General features: G+C 45.1%; 1 protein-coding gene across 1 annotated transcript in view; it reads right to left on the bottom strand.

Annotated features, from left to right (window-relative positions):
- Positions 1-6,727: 6,727 nt before the first annotated feature.
- Tjp1 (tight junction protein 1) overlaps positions 6,728-19,538 on the bottom strand; it is a 70,716-nt gene continuing 57,905 nt past the window's right edge. The window contains exons 22-26 of the mRNA XM_013011897.1: positions 17,149-17,318; positions 14,858-15,326; positions 12,883-13,097; positions 11,441-11,524; positions 6,728-8,980 (exon numbers count right to left, since the gene is read on the bottom strand). Of these exons, the coding sequence (XP_012867351.1) occupies positions 8,886-8,980; positions 11,441-11,524; positions 12,883-13,097; positions 14,858-15,326; positions 17,149-17,318 (1,033 nt within the window). The 3' untranslated portion in view covers positions 6,728-8,885. The remainder of the gene's footprint in view (positions 8,981-11,440; positions 11,525-12,882; positions 13,098-14,857; positions 15,327-17,148; positions 17,319-19,538) is intronic.

Genomic DNA, 19,538 nt, shown 5'->3' with positions numbered 1-19,538 from the left:
TCTCTGTCCCTCTGCCAGCATGAGGCTCCCAAGGCCCGCCCCCCACCCCGCCCTGAAGCTCCTCTCCACCCCCCACTTCTCTGCCCCTAGCTGCCAACGCAAGAGGCCCTGCTCCTTCCCACAGACCCTCACTCCAGCTTTCCAGCCTGCGCCTGCTGGCAGCCGCACCTGATCCTGGCTCCCGCAGCATTCACACTGGGCCATCCCAGACCCATCCCCTACTGGGCCTTTGGGGGTCCTAAGTTGTCAGTTTGACAGATTTTCGCCAGCTGGCTCCCAGAAACAGCCAGGCATGCACGTCTACTTGTTCTCACTGATGTGGGTTTCTACTTACTCATTTGAAGGTGCTGAGGTTTGAACTCAAGATCTTGAGTATGTGAGGCAGACACTCTACCACTTGAGCCACACCTCCAGTCCTTTTTATTTGTCAGATAGGGTCTCACACTTTTGCCCTCTGGCAGGTCTCAGATGGAGAGGATTCCAGTTCTACCACCTGTGGAGCTGAGATCTCAGACGTACGTCACCATGCTAGGCTTGTTGAGTTGGTGGTATCTAAGGTTTTGCCCAGTCTGGTCTTGTGTTAGAATCGTCACAATTTCTTCCTCCTGAGTAGGTATGTGCCACTGTACCCTGATGTTTTTTTTGGGGGGGGGGGTCGGTACTGATGTTTGAACTCAGGGCCTCTCTAGCAGGTGCTCTACTACCTGAGCCACTCTGCCAGTTCCTTTATGCATTGGTTACTGTTGGAGATAAGGTCTTGCTTCCTGCCTGGGCTGGCTTGGACTGGGATCTCTCATTTGGGCTTCGTCAGTGGGCTGACAGGTACATACCACTGTGCCCAGCCTTTGATTGAGATGGAGCCCATCTCAGGAGGTGTCCTTGAATATCCAGGCTAAACCAGAGCTGTGGACGATGGTATGTAGTCATCCTTCCTTTCTGGCGCCATAGCTTCGGCTACTTTTGGGACTTTTGAGTTAAGATGTCTTGCTGAGCTCCAGGGTTTGTAGTGCACACTGCAGTCTCCTACACACTGGCTTTGCTTCCTGGAAGTCTCACCTTTTACAGTATCATCATATCCCTGTGACCCCGTAGAAGGCCACAGCTAGGGACACAGGTGGCCAGGCAGTGTTGATCACACGGAACATGCATCGACCGCTACTTGCAAATAAGAATATGCAAGGGGAAGCCAGGTGTGGTGGCTCACACCTGTAATCGCAGCCACTGAGATGTGAGAATCTCCGATTGAAGCCAGCCTAGGCAAGAAAGTCTGGGACTCTTATCTCCAATTAAACATTAGGAAAGCTAGAAGCAGAGCTGTGGCTTGAGTGGTAGAGCACCCCTGCCCAGGCCCTGAGTTCAAGCCCCAGGACTGGCACAGGGGGAAAAAAATGTTCAGCTGGAACTCCACATTAGGCTGGAGGGCAAATCTCTGACTTGTGGAGATTTGAAGGAGAAAGTCATACACACCCATTGCTCCCTACTAGGTGCCAGGGTACGCCACCACCCTGGCCGAAAGTGCCAGGCTCTTGATAACACAAGGATGGACAACTGAAGGTCGTGAGGAAGAACGTGATCATGGGAACACCCCTCTCTCTCCAGCATGCTGAGCTTCCCACAAATGGCCCGTGTGATGTCAGCTGCGCCTCCTTCGCTCTCAGCCAGGGCAGGGGGTGGACAGGCAGGATGAGTGAGCAGAGGTGTGGGGAGTGAGACCAGGGGATGGCACCTCAGAGCCGAGTTGGTTTGTGGTTCAGATGGAGCTAGACAAGTGCTCTAGCCCCGAACCTGAAAACAATGCTTAACACTTTGTACAGTTCCCTGTGTCTCAACAAAGCAAGGTTATCATGCTTACCATGACCCTATTTGCCAGGTGGAAGGGCTTGGGTGGGCTGCAGCTTTGGGGTTGGTGTGAAGGATTATCCCCCTACTTACCATGGGTCCCGGTTTGTCTCCTCAGGAAGCCTATGGAAGCAGAACACAAGATAAGGAGAAAATATAGGAGAGAGTAGGTGGCACATGCCTGTAATCCTATCATGCTGGAGGTGGAGACAGGAAGTCCTGAATTTAGAGTCCAGCCACAGATACCTAGGGAGGCTTTGTAAAAGGAGGAAAGAAGCTAGGCGCCGGTGGCTCATGCCTGTAATCCTAGCTACTCAGAAGGCTGAGATCTGAGGATCGCAGTTCAAAGCCAGACAAACTGGGCAGTGAAGTCCATGAGACTCTTTTAAGTGCAGTTCGCCACCAGAAAACTAGAAATGGTACTGTGGCTCAAAGTGGCAGAACTTAGCCTTGAGCAAAAAAAGCTCAGACAGTGCTCAGACCCTGAGTTCAAGCCCCACTACCGACCAAAAGAAAAAAGAAAAAAAAAGGATAGAAAGCCAGGTGTCTTGGCCTCTCAGGGCAGGACCCTTCTAGAATGGAAGTCCTGAGACCCATAATCCAGCAAGACAGGTCAGGGAATTTCTCCATGGGGATTCAGGGTGCTATTTTTACGTTAGGCTTTCTGGCTGGCTTTGTGGACAGGGCTTCTCATTTCTGTAATCAGCCTTGGCAAAGAGGAATTCTAGCTTCCATGGAGAGCAAGGGGTGAAAGACACAAGGGCAGAGATGCTGCTTTTGAGGCTCACTTTGGGGTTCCCTTTCCTGAGCCACTCTTCCAGTGCTCTAGAACGGCTGAGCGGGGGGGGGGGGATGACGTTTGGCTTTTCTTTTTTGCTAGCTGCAGGCTCAGGAGCCGGGGCCTCTGCCAGCTGCACAGCATTCATCATCCCGCCCCCAGGAAGATGAGTGGTTTTAGCATAGAATGCAGAATGGTCGTGAAATTCAAACTGCAGTAAGGTGACAAGAATGATGGTGCAGGCAAAGAGGAACAGACGTGATGGCAGGGAGCTGCAGCCGGGCAGGGGTAGCAGGGCGGGGCTGGCCAGGCCCGCTCTCTCCTCCTGCCCTAGATGGCCTAAGGTGGTGGCGGCTGCCTCTTGTTCTCATCCATTTTGTTCTTTGAACATCAGTCATGACTAAGATAGAAGGAAGGTGCTTTGAAGCCAGCCAGGCAGAAAAAGTCTGTGAGACTATCTCCAATTAATCAGGACAAAAAAAATCAGGAAGTGGGAGGCGTGGCTCAAATGGCCAAGCACCATTTGAGCTGGGAAAGGGAGCAGAGGTGAGGATGAGGGCAAGCTGGAGAAAGGGTCAGGGAGAAGAACGCAGACGCTTCTCAAACTTTATGGTTGCTGTTGTTGGTTGTGGGACTTGAACTCTGGGCCTGGGTGCTGTCCTCAGCTCTTCAGCTCAAGGCGAGTGCTCTACCACTTGAGCTACAACGCCACTTCTGGTGGTTTATTGGGGATAAGTCTCAGGGACTTTCCTGCTGGGGCTGGCTTTGAACCACGATCCTTAGATCTCTGCCTCCTGAGTAGCTAGGATGACAGGCATGAGCCACCGGTGCTGGCTCAAACTTTTATAAAGAAGTTTTTAAAAATGACCTCCAGGTCACTCCAAAATGACACACCCGGGCATGCAATGTGGGGTCTTGTCTGAGATTTGGATCAAGGCACAAGCTGGCACTGGGGAAATGGGCATGTCTGCGTGTGTAACAAAGACACACTCAAGTGCCCTTGCGGGCTCAGGCCCACAACGCCCCGACCTGCAAGTTCCGGCTCTGTGAAGCTGTAAGGGATTCTCCGCACTCTTGGCAGAGGCTGGACGACAGGAAGAGGCCAGTGTAGGGTTTTGGTCAATGTGTGGCTAACTGGACAGCCATGTCTTTATGTGGCAGGCTGCCTGGCAGCCTGTGCCCACAGCCATGGGGCCTTAGCTTTCCTTTGGGGTGTATCTGTGTCAGTCATTTGCACAAAGCCCGGCTGGCGCCCAATGCCTTCCCCAAATGATTTGGTGCATTTACTGCTCAAGGCCTGGCAGCTGCAGGGTGTGGCCTCCAACTTCCTTTGGGGAGAGCAGCTGCTTTGGGTGGAAAGGCGCCCGCACCAGCTGGCAGAGGGGCCCCCCCATCAGAGCCTGGCAGGTGTGGCTCGCAGTAGGCAGAGCTGTTGGCACTCGGCTGCCCATTTCCCCAGGTGAGTTTCTATTTGGCAGGATTGGCAGGAAGAGCTGGCCCTGGAGGTGGAGCCAGCTCGGGAGGGGAACTTCCCTGCAGGGGTGTTTTGCTGGGAGGGGCCTTTCTCGAAGCTGGTTGGCATTTCTGGGAACGTGGTGGGTCGGCAGGTTCAGTGGGGTGGGAAATCAAGGCTGCCTGCACTTCTTGCTTTTAGGGGACAGTGGGGAGGGTAGGAGCTCTTCCTGGGCTGGGCCTGTGGCACACGAAGGGGAGAGCTTGAGACGAGGAATGCTGGCAGTCACCCCACCCTGGCAGAAGCTGCTCTGTCAGTGCCCAACTCTGTATAAATGACAGTGTAAGCAGCAACTGAAAAGCCAGGTGCCAGTGGCTCACACCTTGTTATCCTAGCCACTCAGAAGGCTAGGATCTCAGTTTGAAGCCAACCCAGGCAAGAAAGTCTCTCATCTTTTTGCTGGTCCTGGGGCTTGAACTCAGGGTCTGGGCTCTGGTCCCTGAGCTGTGCTCAAGGCTAGCCCTCTACACCTCTACTTCTGCTTTTACTGAGTAGTTTATTGGACATAAGAGAGTCTCACACTTTGCTGCCTGGGCTGGATTTGAACCACGAGCCACAGATCTCAGCCTTCTGAGTAGCTAGGATTACACACCTGAACCACCAGCACCCAGCCTGTGAGACTCTTACCTTTAAGTAATTAACAAAAAGCCAGAAGTGGAGCTGTGTGGCTTAAGTGGTTGAGCACCAGCCCTGAGGGAAAAAGCTAAGGTAGGACACCCAAGCTGAAGTCAAGCCCGACTACTAGCACCAAAACAAACAAACAAAAAAGAATCCAAACCAGACAAAACCCAACACTAGAGCCAGGAGCACGACCAAGGATCCAAACATCTTCTGTCCTCAGACAAATGTTACTGCAGGCTTCCTCCAAGTTCTAATTGAGGTGATTTAGGAAAAACTGGTGCAGTCGATTGCCCCCGGGGAGGAGAGGCAGCCATCTGGGAGCCTGTGGTGCAGTGAGGGCGGTGGCTGGATCTCTGCAAGTTGTCAAGGCAACAAGTACATCCCAAGGCACTGGTGTATTTCTGGCTTTGCTCTTGTGGAATCCTGACCCAGCCGGTCACGGCCTCAAACTTTCAAGCAAAATCACAGCTTTTCCTCAGGAGGCAGGCAGACTTGCAAGCTGGTCTTCCTGTTCCCGGGGTCTGGGCCCTGCTGGCTGGAGCCGCTCTGATGAATGCCAGGTGACCACGGGAGGAAATGGCTGGTACAGTCCCGGCGGCGGACGGCACCTGAGTAACACTCAACACGTAACTCATCCTTTATGGAAGACGAGTTTAAAACAGGTAACACACACATATGGGAAAGCTAAAAAAATTTCCAAGAGAAAACTCAGGAGAACAATCAGTGGCCTGGGGTGGGCCAAACTTTCTTTTACATATATCAAATACATTTCCTTCGAAAGAACAAGCCAATAAAGTCTCGAATCTTTGAGTTTGTAATTCCCACTCTTTGAAAGACACAATGAAAAGGCCAGGTGTGGTGGCTCAGGCGTGTAATCCCAACTGAGCAGGAGGCAGAGAGATCTGGAGAACCATGGTTCAAGGTCAGACTGTGCAGACAAGTTGGCAAGACTTGCTCATGACAAAGTAAGCTGGTGGTACACATCCATTATCCTAGCTGGGCGACAGTTAGGCACAGAAGGATTAGAAGCCAGCTCTGAAAAATAACCAAAGCAGTAAAGCCTGGGGCATGGGTACACCCCAGTACTGCAAAAATAAACACTTAAGAAAACGCTCCCCCCCAAAAAAAAACCAAAAAGACCTTCACTTAAGATAATATGTACCCAGAATGTATGAAGAATTCTCAAAACTGCCTCATGTGTGTATGTGTGTGTGTGTGTGTGTGCATGCCTGTCAGTACTGGGTCTGAACTCAAGACTTCTTACCTGGCTTTTTCACTTAAGGCTGGCAATTCTACCACTTGAGCCAACTCTCCACTTCTAGCTTTTTGCTGGTTAACTGGAGATAGTCTCTCACAAATGTTTCTGCTCAAGCTGACTTCAAACCTGGATCTTCAGATCTCAGCCTCCAGAGTAGCTAGGATTACAGACTTCAGCCACTGGTATCCAACTTCTCACTTGATCTTTTCACTCATAGCTGATGCTTTACCACTTGGGCCATGCCTCCAGTTCTGGCTTTTTGATGGTTAACTGAATCTCTCAGATGTGTTTTCCCCAGGCTAGCTTTGAGCCAGGGTCCTCAGATCTCAGCCTCCTTGAGCAGCTAGAATTAATACGTGATGAGCCTGGCAAACAAGTCCATTTTTGAAAACAGGAAGGATCTGAAGGCACTTTATCGGAAGGCCACGCCAGGGGTGCACAAATGGAAAGCTCCTACATATGGGTTGTCAAGTCCCAAGTCAGGAAGACCAGCAGAAGCACTATTATGGCAACTGCTGCTGAGGTATGGGGCCACAGAACCTTTGCCAATGCTAAGGACAGGGAGAACCAGCAACGCTACTCCTAGCCAAGTGAAATGGAGAGTTAGGTACACCAACCTGTATGCAATTGCTGTTTCTACCCAACAACCCCATAACTCCCCACCCAGGGAATGGATAAACAAGCCTGGTGTAAACACATATCAGAACACTACTCGTAATAAACATCTGTAACACCACACGCTTTATTTCACCATGCCCAGATGCCAGACTCCAAAGCTAGTCTTCCTTGTATACGGCACACTCAGAAATACCAAAGTACCAGGACAGAAAACAGATCACACAGGGCTGGTGGATGGACTGAGTTTAAATAGGTACAAGGAGCTCCTGAAGAGGAGAGGAGGAGGAAGGGGTGACCAAAGGCTCTACATACTGACAGTGGTGACATTCATGACTGTGCATACCAACATAGACAACTCTGACTGTGCCTTACCATTCAAAAGGAAAGCAAATCCATAGAGATGTCTACTAAAATATTACACCAAGTATATGTCACAAGAGTAGGGCTACATACTCTCCTTAATGGAGTATTTGTAGCTAGAATACCCACTTCTCCAAGTGCAGTGACCACATTAAAATGCCCATGCTGTTTGCGGGGAATGGAAGTGCATCTACTAACTGGTCCAAATGAACAGACATGACATGCTTTACACTTAATTATGCCCAAAGGACAAAGAATATAAGCCTGCTGCTCTGCCTACTTTCGGATTTACTCTGACTGGCCCTGACCCACCCCTCCCCTTCCTCAGCAGCAGGCGTGGTCTGTGGGGAAGACACTGCAAGTGCTGACTAGCATGGAGGGTTCTGATGCAGGATGACAGAGTTGCATGAAACCAGAAACAATGGGCAAACAGACCAAACCAGTGCATTATTTTAAAAAGTTTTATTCTGCAGATTTAGAAATTTGAGATTTTTTTAATAACCGCAAAAGAAAATTCAGTCACACCTAATGATTAACAGAATGTAGTGGTGTATTATCTAAACAGAAATCGTGCTGATGTGCCATAATAAATTGTCTATTAGTAAAAAAATACACTTTAGGGCACAGCATTGTATCACAAATTACAGTAGGGATACTTTGCAAGAATTTAATCAAACTAGAGAATTCTGAGTAACTGTCTCTTTTAAATGCAGCACTTAAAAATGTAACAACTCTGTGCATTCTTTTTTCTTAAAAAAATGACGTGCGTCATAGAAATGCTGCTTTATTGCTGCAGAGGTCAAAGTTCAAGGCTCAAGAGGTACAGGAGAAATACAAAGGTAGCCTTTAGAAAGTTGGTTTTATGTATAAAAAAGGTAAAGTTTATAAAAGTTAATTTACAAACCAAGAACAAAAGTGGTATGCACGCATTATGTACAAGCATCCTTAAAACATTGAAATTTTCAAATGCATAGCCTAAAAGAAAGCCACTGCCCCTAAAAAAAAAAAGAGAGAGAGAGAGAGAGAGAGAGAGAGGGAGAAAGGAAGACAGGAGGAAAGAAAGAAAAAAGCCCACCCCCCCCTTCAAATCACACCATTATTTTCTTCTGGGTGATCACACATTTCCACAGCCACCAAGTCCACAATCCACTCAATTGTTTTCATGATACAGTATCTAGATATGCACAAAGCCATCAAAACTTGGTAATACATAGCAAGAATGATCTAAGAAGTAAGAAGAGGAGGGTAAGGCATTCCTGCTGCGTAGTGTCTGCGGTGATGTGGTTAGTTTATGGAACCAGTCTCACATGCTTTGGTGTCCTTCCCTAAGAGAAATGTGTCTTCATACACATTAAGTAATTATCTTCATTTGATTCCCCCAAAGTTACAAATTCCCCGGCTGTACATGTCGGCTAAATCATCTACAGTGGTTGTATATTCCAGGTGCATTTAAAAAACATGTGCATATGATCTCATGCATACCACAGTAAAATGTGTATGCAAGGTCAGGGTCATAATACAGCTTGAAACCGTGTACTTTGGAAAGGACAGAACCCGAATGCACTCCTCTTTACTGGCTGGCATTTTAACGGAAATCAGTATGTAAAGTTAAGCAGTGACCATAAAAAAGTACAAAAGCCATTACAAAGTAAAGTATCTTTGAACCTCTAGCCAATACCAACAGCTCCTCCACCACCAACGTGCCATTTGTAGCACATTTTCTGACCGTGGTTCAGGGCTCACTTACTAATCTTCATCAGTTCCAACAAATGCTTAATACTAACAAAATGTAGTATCAATCCTAAGGAAAGTATAATACTTAATAGAGTGGTTCCATTTAGATTTAGTAAGTTCAACCCAGTTTCACATTATTTAATCAAGTTCCTATATTTTAAGAATTAAAAGTGGTCAATCAGGACAGATACACAGTTGGCGCCAACAAGGTAATTTGGATCTCCAGGAAGACACTTGTTTTGCCACGTTTTAGGATCACCTATGAGAAAAAAAGAAATTTTGTGATTTACAATTGGCTTAACTGAGAGCCCTAAGGCTTCCCCGTTATGGGGGCACATACAGGTATCTGTATTTCTTTTTGTTTGTTGGGTAGGGAGTGAGGGAAACATTAAAGTTCTCTTCCGACAGCGTCAGAAGGTACAAACCCCAGGCAACTTTCTATTTCTTTAGCAATATGCACTATGTCAAAACTCCCTGGCAGCAAACAACTTGAAAGCGGTTTCAGATGTCCCTTGTCCCTTTTATCAAAAAGTATCAAGTTCATAGACCTCTTCAATAAAAATGAATAAAAGAGCAATCATAGTCCTGAGAAAGTCCTTGTTTACCCGAGTCTATACAATTATTAATACCATCTTTCTTTTCCTTTGGACAATAATTGGGCATGACTTTACATTTAAGTTCAGTTGTGACAAGTGTCTTACATTTAACTACAAACTATCAGAGGGAATTCCAAAAGTTGTGGAGACCATTGTTCCTGAAGACCTTCTTCCCCATCTTACCAAACCAAACCAGCAAGATTACACCAGAGCTGGCCAACCCAATTCTGCCTGTGGAGAGCTTCAAAAGCACTCTAGCTGTGGAGACCTTGAGCGTCTGAGGTATGAGTGTGTGTGTGCCTGACAGTGTGTGTATGAGACTGAAGTATGAACTCAGGGCCTTGAGCTTGACAGGCAAGCACTCTACCACCTTGGGCATGCCTCCAATCTTTTGCTTTTCAGTGTTAGTCTCACATTTTGCCCTGGTCTGGCCCTAAGCTGAAATCCTCCTGCCTTTGCCTCCTCTTAAGTAGATGAGATTACAGACATGTTCCTGACATTTTTTTAAAACCGACTTTTAAGTGCTTTAAGACTACAGCTAGCACTAAAAGCCCTTGACAGTGGGTAACTATGAAGATGGCTAGAATGACTGTATGTTTTTGGCATCCAAATTTTTAAGTTGAGAAGAAAAACTGCAGACTTTTGCTTCCATTAAACTGTATGTCACCAAAGCAATGTCTAGAGTCTGTAATGTTGAAGGGTAGATTCAGTAGTGTAGTTTAGAAAGAGGGACTGAATTTCACAGAGAAAGATGGCCTTGTATATACTACAAAGTAACAGGCAGTGAAATCAACTAGAACAACTCTGGAGAGAAACAAAAGTGTCCCATCTTTACACTTGGTTTCTTTCCAACATACTGGGTATGCTGGGATTAAGTCAGTATGTGCCAAATCTAAACTGACTTTCTGAACAGAAATTTATAGTATATAAGTAGTATATAGTATATAGTACGGCCACTCAGGATTACATAAAAATATATATCCATATTTGGCATGAATATACTCAAATTCAACTCAGAAAACGTATGCTGCTTTTAATTTATAAAATACATGGTCTAACATATTAATGACAGATGACAATGAGAAAATAACCTCAACTTCCCTTAATAGTGGAAGGTGGTAAAGCAGGTAACGACAGCAGAAAAGCGACTGGAGGGTTTAAGGCAGTATCACGCCACCCCTGCCTTTCAGAATACACACCTAAATACAGTTTCATTAGGATTCCTCATTTCAACTGGCAACTACCATACTGCATGTTGAAATGAACTGGTTTTTTTTTTTCGGGGGGGGGGGAGCTTGTGAGCATGAGGAAATGGAAACACACACACACTCTCACGCGTGCGCACGCCCACGCCCACGCTCTCTCTCTCTCTCTCTCTCTCTGGGGCAGCAGTCCTATCAGCACATTTCTATCAGGAGCTTTGACTTCACCCTGCACCAACTGGAAGTGAGTGGGGTTTATCTGATTTCTGGTTTCTCTTATAAGTGGCTGCACCAGAGATAAGACAGCTCCAACCAGTAACTAACTCAAGAAAGTGAGCAATGTGAGAGTAAGATGGAAGCTTTGAATTTCAACCCCGAGAGAAGATTCATTTAAAACTACTGCAGAACAGAAGCCACTTAGAGCTTTACCCAGAGAAATGGTGATCCAGTGGAAGATCTTTTGTATTACGTTTCTCTAGTGCAAATGCTTTTTGGATGAAGAAATTAAAGAACAGTCACCAAAAATTAACGTTACATAAAGCAATGAAATCGTTTTAGTGAGAAGATAAAAATGCCCACATATGTAGGGCTGTAAAAATTCTCACTGCATCCTGACAATTAGGTAAGATCATGTAATTTTGTTAAATACTAAGAATAGCCAATCTTCAGAAATTTCAGAAACTGATTCTGTTAAAGACCAAGAATAGCCAATCTTCTCTCCATAATCATTTATAGTAAGTTACAACTGAGTCTGGAGCCCCTAGTGATACCCAACAAAAGAACAGAGTAAAGACTGGTGGTGTAGGCATTAATCAACGACAGTTCCCAAAGCCCCCAGAAGACAGAGTGAAGATAGCATACCCGACGAGGAGTCGGATGATTTTAGAGCAAAAGACCAACCGTCAGGAGTCATGGACGCACAGTGTGGTAAGCGCAGCTCCACGGGCTTCAGGAACTTGAGGCCATGGGGCCCGCACATCACCAGGGGGCTCAGCAGAGTCTCACCTGGAGCCAGGGAAGGGGAGGAGAGAGAGGTGAAATGGAGTCTTCTTTCTAGATAAGACACAACTTCTTTGTACAGAAATGGAGAAGAGTATTAAACCATATTTAAGAATTAAAAAAAAAAAAAGACACAACTTCTCACACCCCTTTCTCATGATATGCTTTAAAGCCAACTGGAATTCACTTTCTATAGTACTGAACACAAAAATACAATAGAAAGTAAAAAGTTATTCATTTTTGTTTTATCTAATTTGATGTAATCAAAACATCATTTCAACATGAAATCAATAAGCTCTTTGAAATTCATCTTTTTGTTGTTCTAGCAGCTTTCAATTAGTAAATAGCCAAAGGTAGCTGGGGCTAACTGCACTTTCTCATACAAGTCTACAGTATAAAATACACTCAAGTGTACTTTCTAAAGGTAATAAATCTTCCATTTTAATATGTTTGTTATGGACTTAAGTCAAGGGATTCACACAGGGCTAACACAGTCAGTTCTGGTTTTTAAGATGGGGTGTCTACCCCAAATTAAGAGTCAAATCTTCTGGCAAAAATAAAGGCAGTGTGCTAAGCACAACTGAGAGATGCTGAAAGATAACTTCCAACAGGGCAATCTTTGCAGCACCCTGATAGTCTAGAAAGACTAAAAATGACAGCATTCCTGACGCCCTGAAAGCTCAGGACTATCCTGAAATATTCTTACCCTGTAAGGATATTCCAATTCACTCTGTTCACTGTTAAGTGTGTTAACTTCTGAGGATGGTTAAGCACCTGCCCCAAAGGCTTGTTTACTTTCTGCAGTCAGGTGACAGGTATCTAATCGATTTCTGTGCGTATGTGTGTGTGTGTGTGTGTGTGTATGTGAGAGAGAAAGAGAGAGAACACTCTGAGCCTGGGCGCTGTCCCTCAGCTCTTCAGCTCAAGGCTAGCGCTCCACTACTTGAGCCACAGCACCACTTTTGGCTTTTTCTGCTTATGTGGTGCTGAGGAATTGAACCCAGGGCCTCATGCATGCAAGGCAAGCGCTCTACCACTGAGCCACCTTCCCAGCCCTCTAACTGATTTCTAAAGGTGCAAGGGCTGACTAAAGACAAATGTGGTTAGGTCAGCTGAGTCTATCTAGCAGTTACGTGTGAGGGACACCCAATGGCCTGTCCCTGCTATGGCTTCTGATTTCATTTTGAGTAAACCTGTGGCTCCATTATGGACCACCTGCCATATGCCCAGAACACACGTATCCTTCCACCACAGACAGGCCCTCTGTGTGGAAGGATTATACGGCATTTGGCCCTAAATGGAGGTAGAGGAGAGACAGAGACTTCGAAGTGATTGAAGGTAAGCAGAAAAACAGACACACTTACCTTTCTCTTTATCTAAAGGTGGGAGGATGCTGTTGTCTCGGCAGACCTTGAAGTAGATTTCCTGTTCAATCCCTTCAGGAATGGCCCCTTGTGGGATAATGATGCTAACGCCAGTTTCTATGGAGCTCAGCACCCCTCCATTGCTGTTAAAAACGCCTCGGGCTGTGGCCACCACAGTGTGCCCATCCTCATCATCTTCTTCTACAGCTGAAGGACTAAGAGTTGAAAAATGGCCAATGAGTGAGCTTCCTAGATGTATACAGCTCTCCTTTTGTGAAGGCAACTGGTCAAGCTACTGACTTTGTAATCTAAATGAACAAGGTCTGATACTTCTTTCACCCAACTATCATGAGCTTTAATTTACGCAGCACATTTTAACATCCATGAAACTATTGCTTTAAAACTATCACAGTTTAAATCAGGTGCCGGTGGCTCACGCCTGAACTCCTAGCTACTCAGGAGGCTGAGATCTAAGGATTGTGCTTCAAAGCCAGCCTGGGCAGGAACATCTGTGAGACTCTTTATTTCCAATAAGACACCAGAAAACCGGAAGTGGCGCTGTGGCTCAAGTGGTAGAGTGCTAGCCTTGAGCTGAAGAACTGAGGGACAGCACCCCCACAACTGACTCCCCCCCAAAAAAACACACCAAAAAACAACAACAAAAAACTATCACACTTCAGTAGATTAGCAATACTTTTTTCCTTGTTAGTAACTTTAAAACAATTATGTGGGTTTGAGGCTGTAAGTTAGTGGTTGAGTGCTTCCCTAGTATGTCCTAGACTCGGATGACTAGCATGGCCCCCTCCCCCTCAACAGGACCTCTTGTAACGGAAGGGATCCTAGACTTGATAACATCCCTCTAGAATTTCAGTGTGCATGTATTACGGTTCCTTAGCACTCAGTGAGAACCACATGTTTACACTGTCAACAGCAGGACTTCCAAACTTCCCAACGCTAAAGACTGTGGATGGCCTATCTCTCAAACATCCACAGACGAGAAGATACTCTAATGTAGTTGGAGTATAACACTAAACCTAATAGGATGTGCTATCAATGGATGCCATCAAGACATCCCCAAGCACAGATTGGAGTCAGGGTTTTCTAAAGGACAGACTCAGAACATAACAAGGGCACGAAGTGAAGCTGAGCTGCATTCCAGCCAACAAGCAGCAGGGATGGACTCCTGCGGCAATCCTAAGGGAGAAGAGCCTGCTGCCGGAGGCACACCTGCAGGAGCTTCCGGTTCACCACTCCTGACCACTTGTGAGGCACTCAGAAACAGGAACCCAGGTGGACAGGACCCTTGTTTCTCTTGGGAGCAGGGTATGGGTGGCTTTCCTGGGCCTTGGTTCTTCCCAAGAACTCAACATGCTTCTGCCTCATCAGTGGTTTGATAACAAAAGTCACTTTAGAAGGCAAAGCTGAGCCAGATGCAGCCAGATGGTCTGGTCAGTCTGTATTTAATGAGAAGACAGAAAAGAGCATCCAACTGAGGCCCCGGGTAGGCTGGCAAGTCCATCTTACCACCCACTGCTGTTCTTTAAGCTAAACTGACATCCTTCCATCTCTATTTCTTGTTGGCATTTTGTTGAACAGACAGTGGCTAAGGAACATAGACAATAAAGTTCTGAGACTGTCTTCAATATACCTCACCAGCCATGGTGAGCTATAAGGGTCAGATAACCAGGGGCTGAAGCAAGCTCACCGCAGCCTGCCTGTGTAATGCTGAGAAACTGCTTTCTCTTGCTCAACCTCAGTTCTTGGTAATATCATGACCACATCTACTGACTATACTTTATCAGCATCTTGTGCCTTGTGGAGTGCATTCTACATAACGATGTTCATTGGGTGAACAGTGCTAGGTTCACAGGGAGAGTTCAAATGATCCCTTCAAATCCTAAATCACATAAGCCACAAACTTCCATAAATACATCACAGGGCAAATGGTATAAACAAAGGCAAACAGGTGTCTTACCTCACAGGAACGGCTTTAGATACTGCGCTGATATTATTTATTTGATATTTTGGTTTATCCGCATGGATGGAAAAAGTTTCAACTCCACTGTCAAACTCAGGAGGCTGTGATGAGTTGTGGGCTTTTAGGAGAGTTTTTGGAGAAGCAGGCGTTTTTGAAGACAAGTCAGGCTTATATGCAGTTTCACTGGGCAGAAGATTGTGGTTGAATTTTGGACTTTCAAACTTGCGTTCAAATGGTCGAGCAGAGCTTGTATATGGTTTAGGTGTGAACCTATTATATGCGGGGGTGACCGTTTTCTGAGTCTGTTCAGCTCCGTTGACAGGAGCTTTCTCTGGGAAACTTTTGGGGGGATAGAAAGTCTGAGCAGTGTCTTCTCGGTTAGGTGGTCTGAATGCTGTGGGCTTACTCTGAGATGGAGGAGGGTCTGGTTTTGACACTAAGGAATTCTGAAAGTCCAATGAGTTACCTGTAAAGCAAACATATAAGCATTTTTTAAAAAACTTCTTGGAAAGTTTGAACAGCACCTCTGATGTCTCTCTTAATTAGTCCTGGCAATGGAGTAAGGTCACACACGCTTCTCCAAGAAAACCTTGAGCAAATATTTCCGTACTGAAAAACTCACCACAAAGCAAAAAACAAGACATACTGAAAATATATATTTATAAAATGTGCAACTAGTAAGGTATTAGCATAAAACATGTCTAGAGAATACTTAGGAATTTCTAAGAAAAACTAAGCCTAATGCAGAAAAAATGAAAATGGAAGTAAAAACTAGAACGCCCAGCAACTGTACACTAAGATACTCAACCTCATTATGAGTTAGAAAAGTATAAAACAAACCCAAAATATAAATACAAAGTATTAATTGTTCCACCGCCATCAAGATGGCAAAAAGTTGAAATTTGAAAATGCCACGTATTGGTGAAAATGTACCTCAAGAAGAATACCCTTATGGAGCTTGAACACACGCTCCAGCGGCATGTGCTGCAGGCAGTAAGAGACAGTGCTGGGAAAACCCCCACAAAATTAAGGGGACATTAATATCAATGCTTTACAAAGCCTCTATCTTCATAGAGGATAGAGCACTGGAAACATGTCCTAGCTCTCCTTTATGAAATGAAAACAACCATGAAACCAAACCAGATAGGGACAGTTCAAGAAAAGTGTTGATCTAAACACTATACTAACACAATAGTAGAACATTAACAAAGTAAAGGAGAAAAATCCTATGACCATGTTACATGAGAAAAAAAATTGACAAAATGCTGCCAGCCAACTAGAAACACTTCCTAAACATGATAAAGGACATCTACAAAACTGTGATAGTCAACATCCTAAAGGTGCTCCTAAAGATGGGAAACTTGCACAGGAAGTATACGTTCACAGGATGGTGAAGAATGAAAACTGTCTTCAACTTCAGGGACAACTGTGTAATATTAAAAACGTCAATTCAGGAGGACAACTTGTATAGTTCAAGACTTATCCTAAAATTTGATCCATGTGTAACAAGTACTGTACTTGAAAACTGTTCATACTAGTGAAATGCCTACAATGGGAAAACAGATAAATGTACCCAGATACAAGCTTATGGTCAATAGTAACAGCTGTTCCAACAAACTTGTTGAAATAAGGCAGGCTGCCTGGGAGTCACTATATCTAGACCTCTATGGCTTTCCGATGTCCATGGGTGAAGATGGGATATAACCATTTTTACAAAGCACTAGCTGAATGCTTAAATTTAGACATAGTAGTAAACAAAATTCTATTTCTAGAAGATTCACAAATTGGCATACATTAAGCTATGTTAAAAAAGGTTAAAATCTGGCCAGATGCCAGTGGCTCACATCTGTAATCCAAACTACTCAGGAGGCTGAGATCTGAGGATCATGGTTCAATGCGAGCCTGGGCAGGAAAGTCCGTGAGTCTCTTATCTCTGATAAACCACCAGAAAACCAGAAGTGGCGTTGTGGCTCAAGTGGTAGAGCACTGGCCTTGAACTGAAGAGCTGAGGGACAGTGCCCAGGCCCAGAGTTCAAGCCCCACAACTGACTAAAAAAAACAACAACAACAACAAAAAGAGTTAAAATTTGGCTACAAGGCTTGTCCAATGTAATGGTCATACCCACTAAGAAGAGACACACTTTTAACAAAATCTTTAGTTTACACAGTTACTGGCCTAAATATCGTAAGCATGTATTTTAAACCTGAAAGACATTTAGCTTAAAAAACACAAGAACTGAATTTCATTAGTTTATTATAGCGACCACAGCAATGTGTGGCCTCCGTACCTTCACCGTGAGTGCCCTTGGAATGCATGTGCATGTGGAGGGACGAGGCAGCGGTGGGCGGAGCTGGCTGCGGGTTCTGGGAGGGCAGTGGGGGAGGAGGTGGCGAGGCCTGCATGGGGTCATAGCGTTTCTCCACAAACGTTCTATCAGCATCGGTGTCAGCTTTTCCCCTGGTTGAAAATGAAGAAAATGCCAACACTTGAAAACACACTCGTTTACAAAACAAGTTCTCATTCCTTCAAGTATCCTTATGTTTTTTAAAAACAATATAGAACAATTTATTCTCGTAAAAATGGATAGCTACTCTACCAAAATATGCAAACAACTCCACCATCCATTAGCACATGGTATATGTCACGACAGCACAGATACTCAAAGGATGTCAGTAAGCACCCAGAAAACAGCAACCAAAAAGGTGGATGAAATTTTGGGTATACTTTTAAATATGTAATTGTGACATTTACAAAAAGCAGTAATAGCTGGTAAGTTTAAGGAAGTCTGGAAAATATTTTGAAAAGGTATCATGGCACAAATCTTCCTGGAACCCACTTTGATATTGAATCTGAGGGACAGAGCCTTGGCAATTGGCATAAGTACAGCACCAAAACCTTTGATGCTACAGTCCAGAGGTTGGCAAACTTTTTCAGTGAAGGGCTGAGTAAGTAAACGTTTTTGGCTTTTTAGGTCTTACAGCCTCTGTCAGCTTTCAACATGGCCATTATAGATCCAAAGCAGCCACAAGCAGCAGAGTTGCAGATCGCAGAGCTGGGCTTCAGTAACACTGACCAAACTGGACACCTTTGTCTTTCCCCTCTGCCCATGACTTATGCTCATTTATTACTGTTTAGTGACCTCAAGAGTGAGTTACAAGGAGTCATTTAAATCAAGTTGTGCCATGTATCCTTACTTTTTCAGATTGCCAATCACTAATACGTAACGTACAAAAGTCAAACAAAGGAATGCAAATAGACCCATAATTACAACATTGCCACCTAAACCTTACTGCAGAACGCCAAAGCTGCACTGGCTCTATGTGCACCAACAATCCATCACATATTATTCCAAAGGCATCTCTGTTTTCATAGGAGACTTTGGTTGGCAGAAGGTCTAGTCTAAGGATTAGTTTTACCATTTTGTGTCTTGCTTTCAGGCTTCTAGAGCCAATGCTGGAGGATGAAAGTGCACATAACCCAGGGCCATAGGGAGGGACACCTCAGGTAGCAGCCTCACACCAATGCCAGTCTTACCACTTGACGGTCCTTTTCAAGTAGTCATAGCTAGTGCAAGAGCCAAGAAATCTAGGTGATGGCAAAGCAAGCGCAATAGAAAAATGGAAGAAAACGGTCAATCTAACCAAGTAAACTTGCAGTAAATGGAACTTGTGTCTTTTTAGAATATAAACCAACATCCATCATTCAGCATCATTTGTTTCATAAAACATGTCGCTCACTCAGCTGTAGAAAGTCAGTAATATATTAAAACAGTGATGTAATGATGTCTTTCTATCTGCCCACCTACCCATATATCTAACTACCATTGCCTGTGAAAAATGTGTGAGGTCTGCTCTTGAACCTCTGCCCACTTCTGATGAAGCTGCTACTCGTCAGCAAGGAAATCAGCAAGGCTGGGGTGAGCTCAGTGATCAAGCCCCAGCACTGCCAAACAAACAGCAAATAGCAAGTGACTTGGGATAATCAGCAGGTTGTAAACAAAATAGCCCAACAAATGACTGCGCAGAAGCAATTCTGTAGGTAGAGACCAGGGAAAAAGTGACACAACATGATGGAGATACTAACACCTTGATAGGGCTCAGCTAAACTGGCAAAGGGAACCCCACACCCCTTTGACAGGCAAATATGATTAACACGTTCCTTTCTAGCAAGGCCTGACCCACCTCTAGCCTAAGATTAAGCGAAGCTCCACGGTAGGTGGAACCTCACTGGCAAAGGGGCCTCTCATGTCACAGGCACACATAGAAACACTACCCACCAGCAATCTCTTAAGCTCAGTTCTTATAAGGAAGCAAATAGATATACTTCTCCAAAGACAATATTTCCTGGTAAAAACTAGACCCACGTAGTACCCGGTTCCTCAGAGCTGTGTAGCACACTATGTGTTAAGCTGTGTAATTACTGAGCACCTACTGTATACAGGGCAGTGTTCTAGACCCTATCTGAAAGTTACATATAATGAATAAGCCATTTAAGATTTCTTCCAGGAAAATGAAATGGCTCATGCTTGCAATAGCAGTTATTAGGGAGGCAGAGATCTGGAAGAGCTCAGTTAAAATAATCTTTTTTTTTTTTTGGGGGGGGTCTGGTCCTGGGGCCTAAACTCTGGTCCTGGGCGCTGTCCCTCAGCTCTTCAGCTCAAGGCTAGCACTCTACCAC

This window comes from Dipodomys ordii, unplaced genomic scaffold, assembly GCF_000151885.1.
Source record: "Dipodomys ordii isolate 6190 unplaced genomic scaffold, Dord_2.0 Scaffold15, whole genome shotgun sequence".
NCBI classification, from domain to species: Eukaryota; Metazoa; Chordata; class Mammalia; order Rodentia; family Heteromyidae; genus Dipodomys; species Dipodomys ordii.
This window is presented reverse-complemented; position numbering and strand designations above follow the sequence as displayed.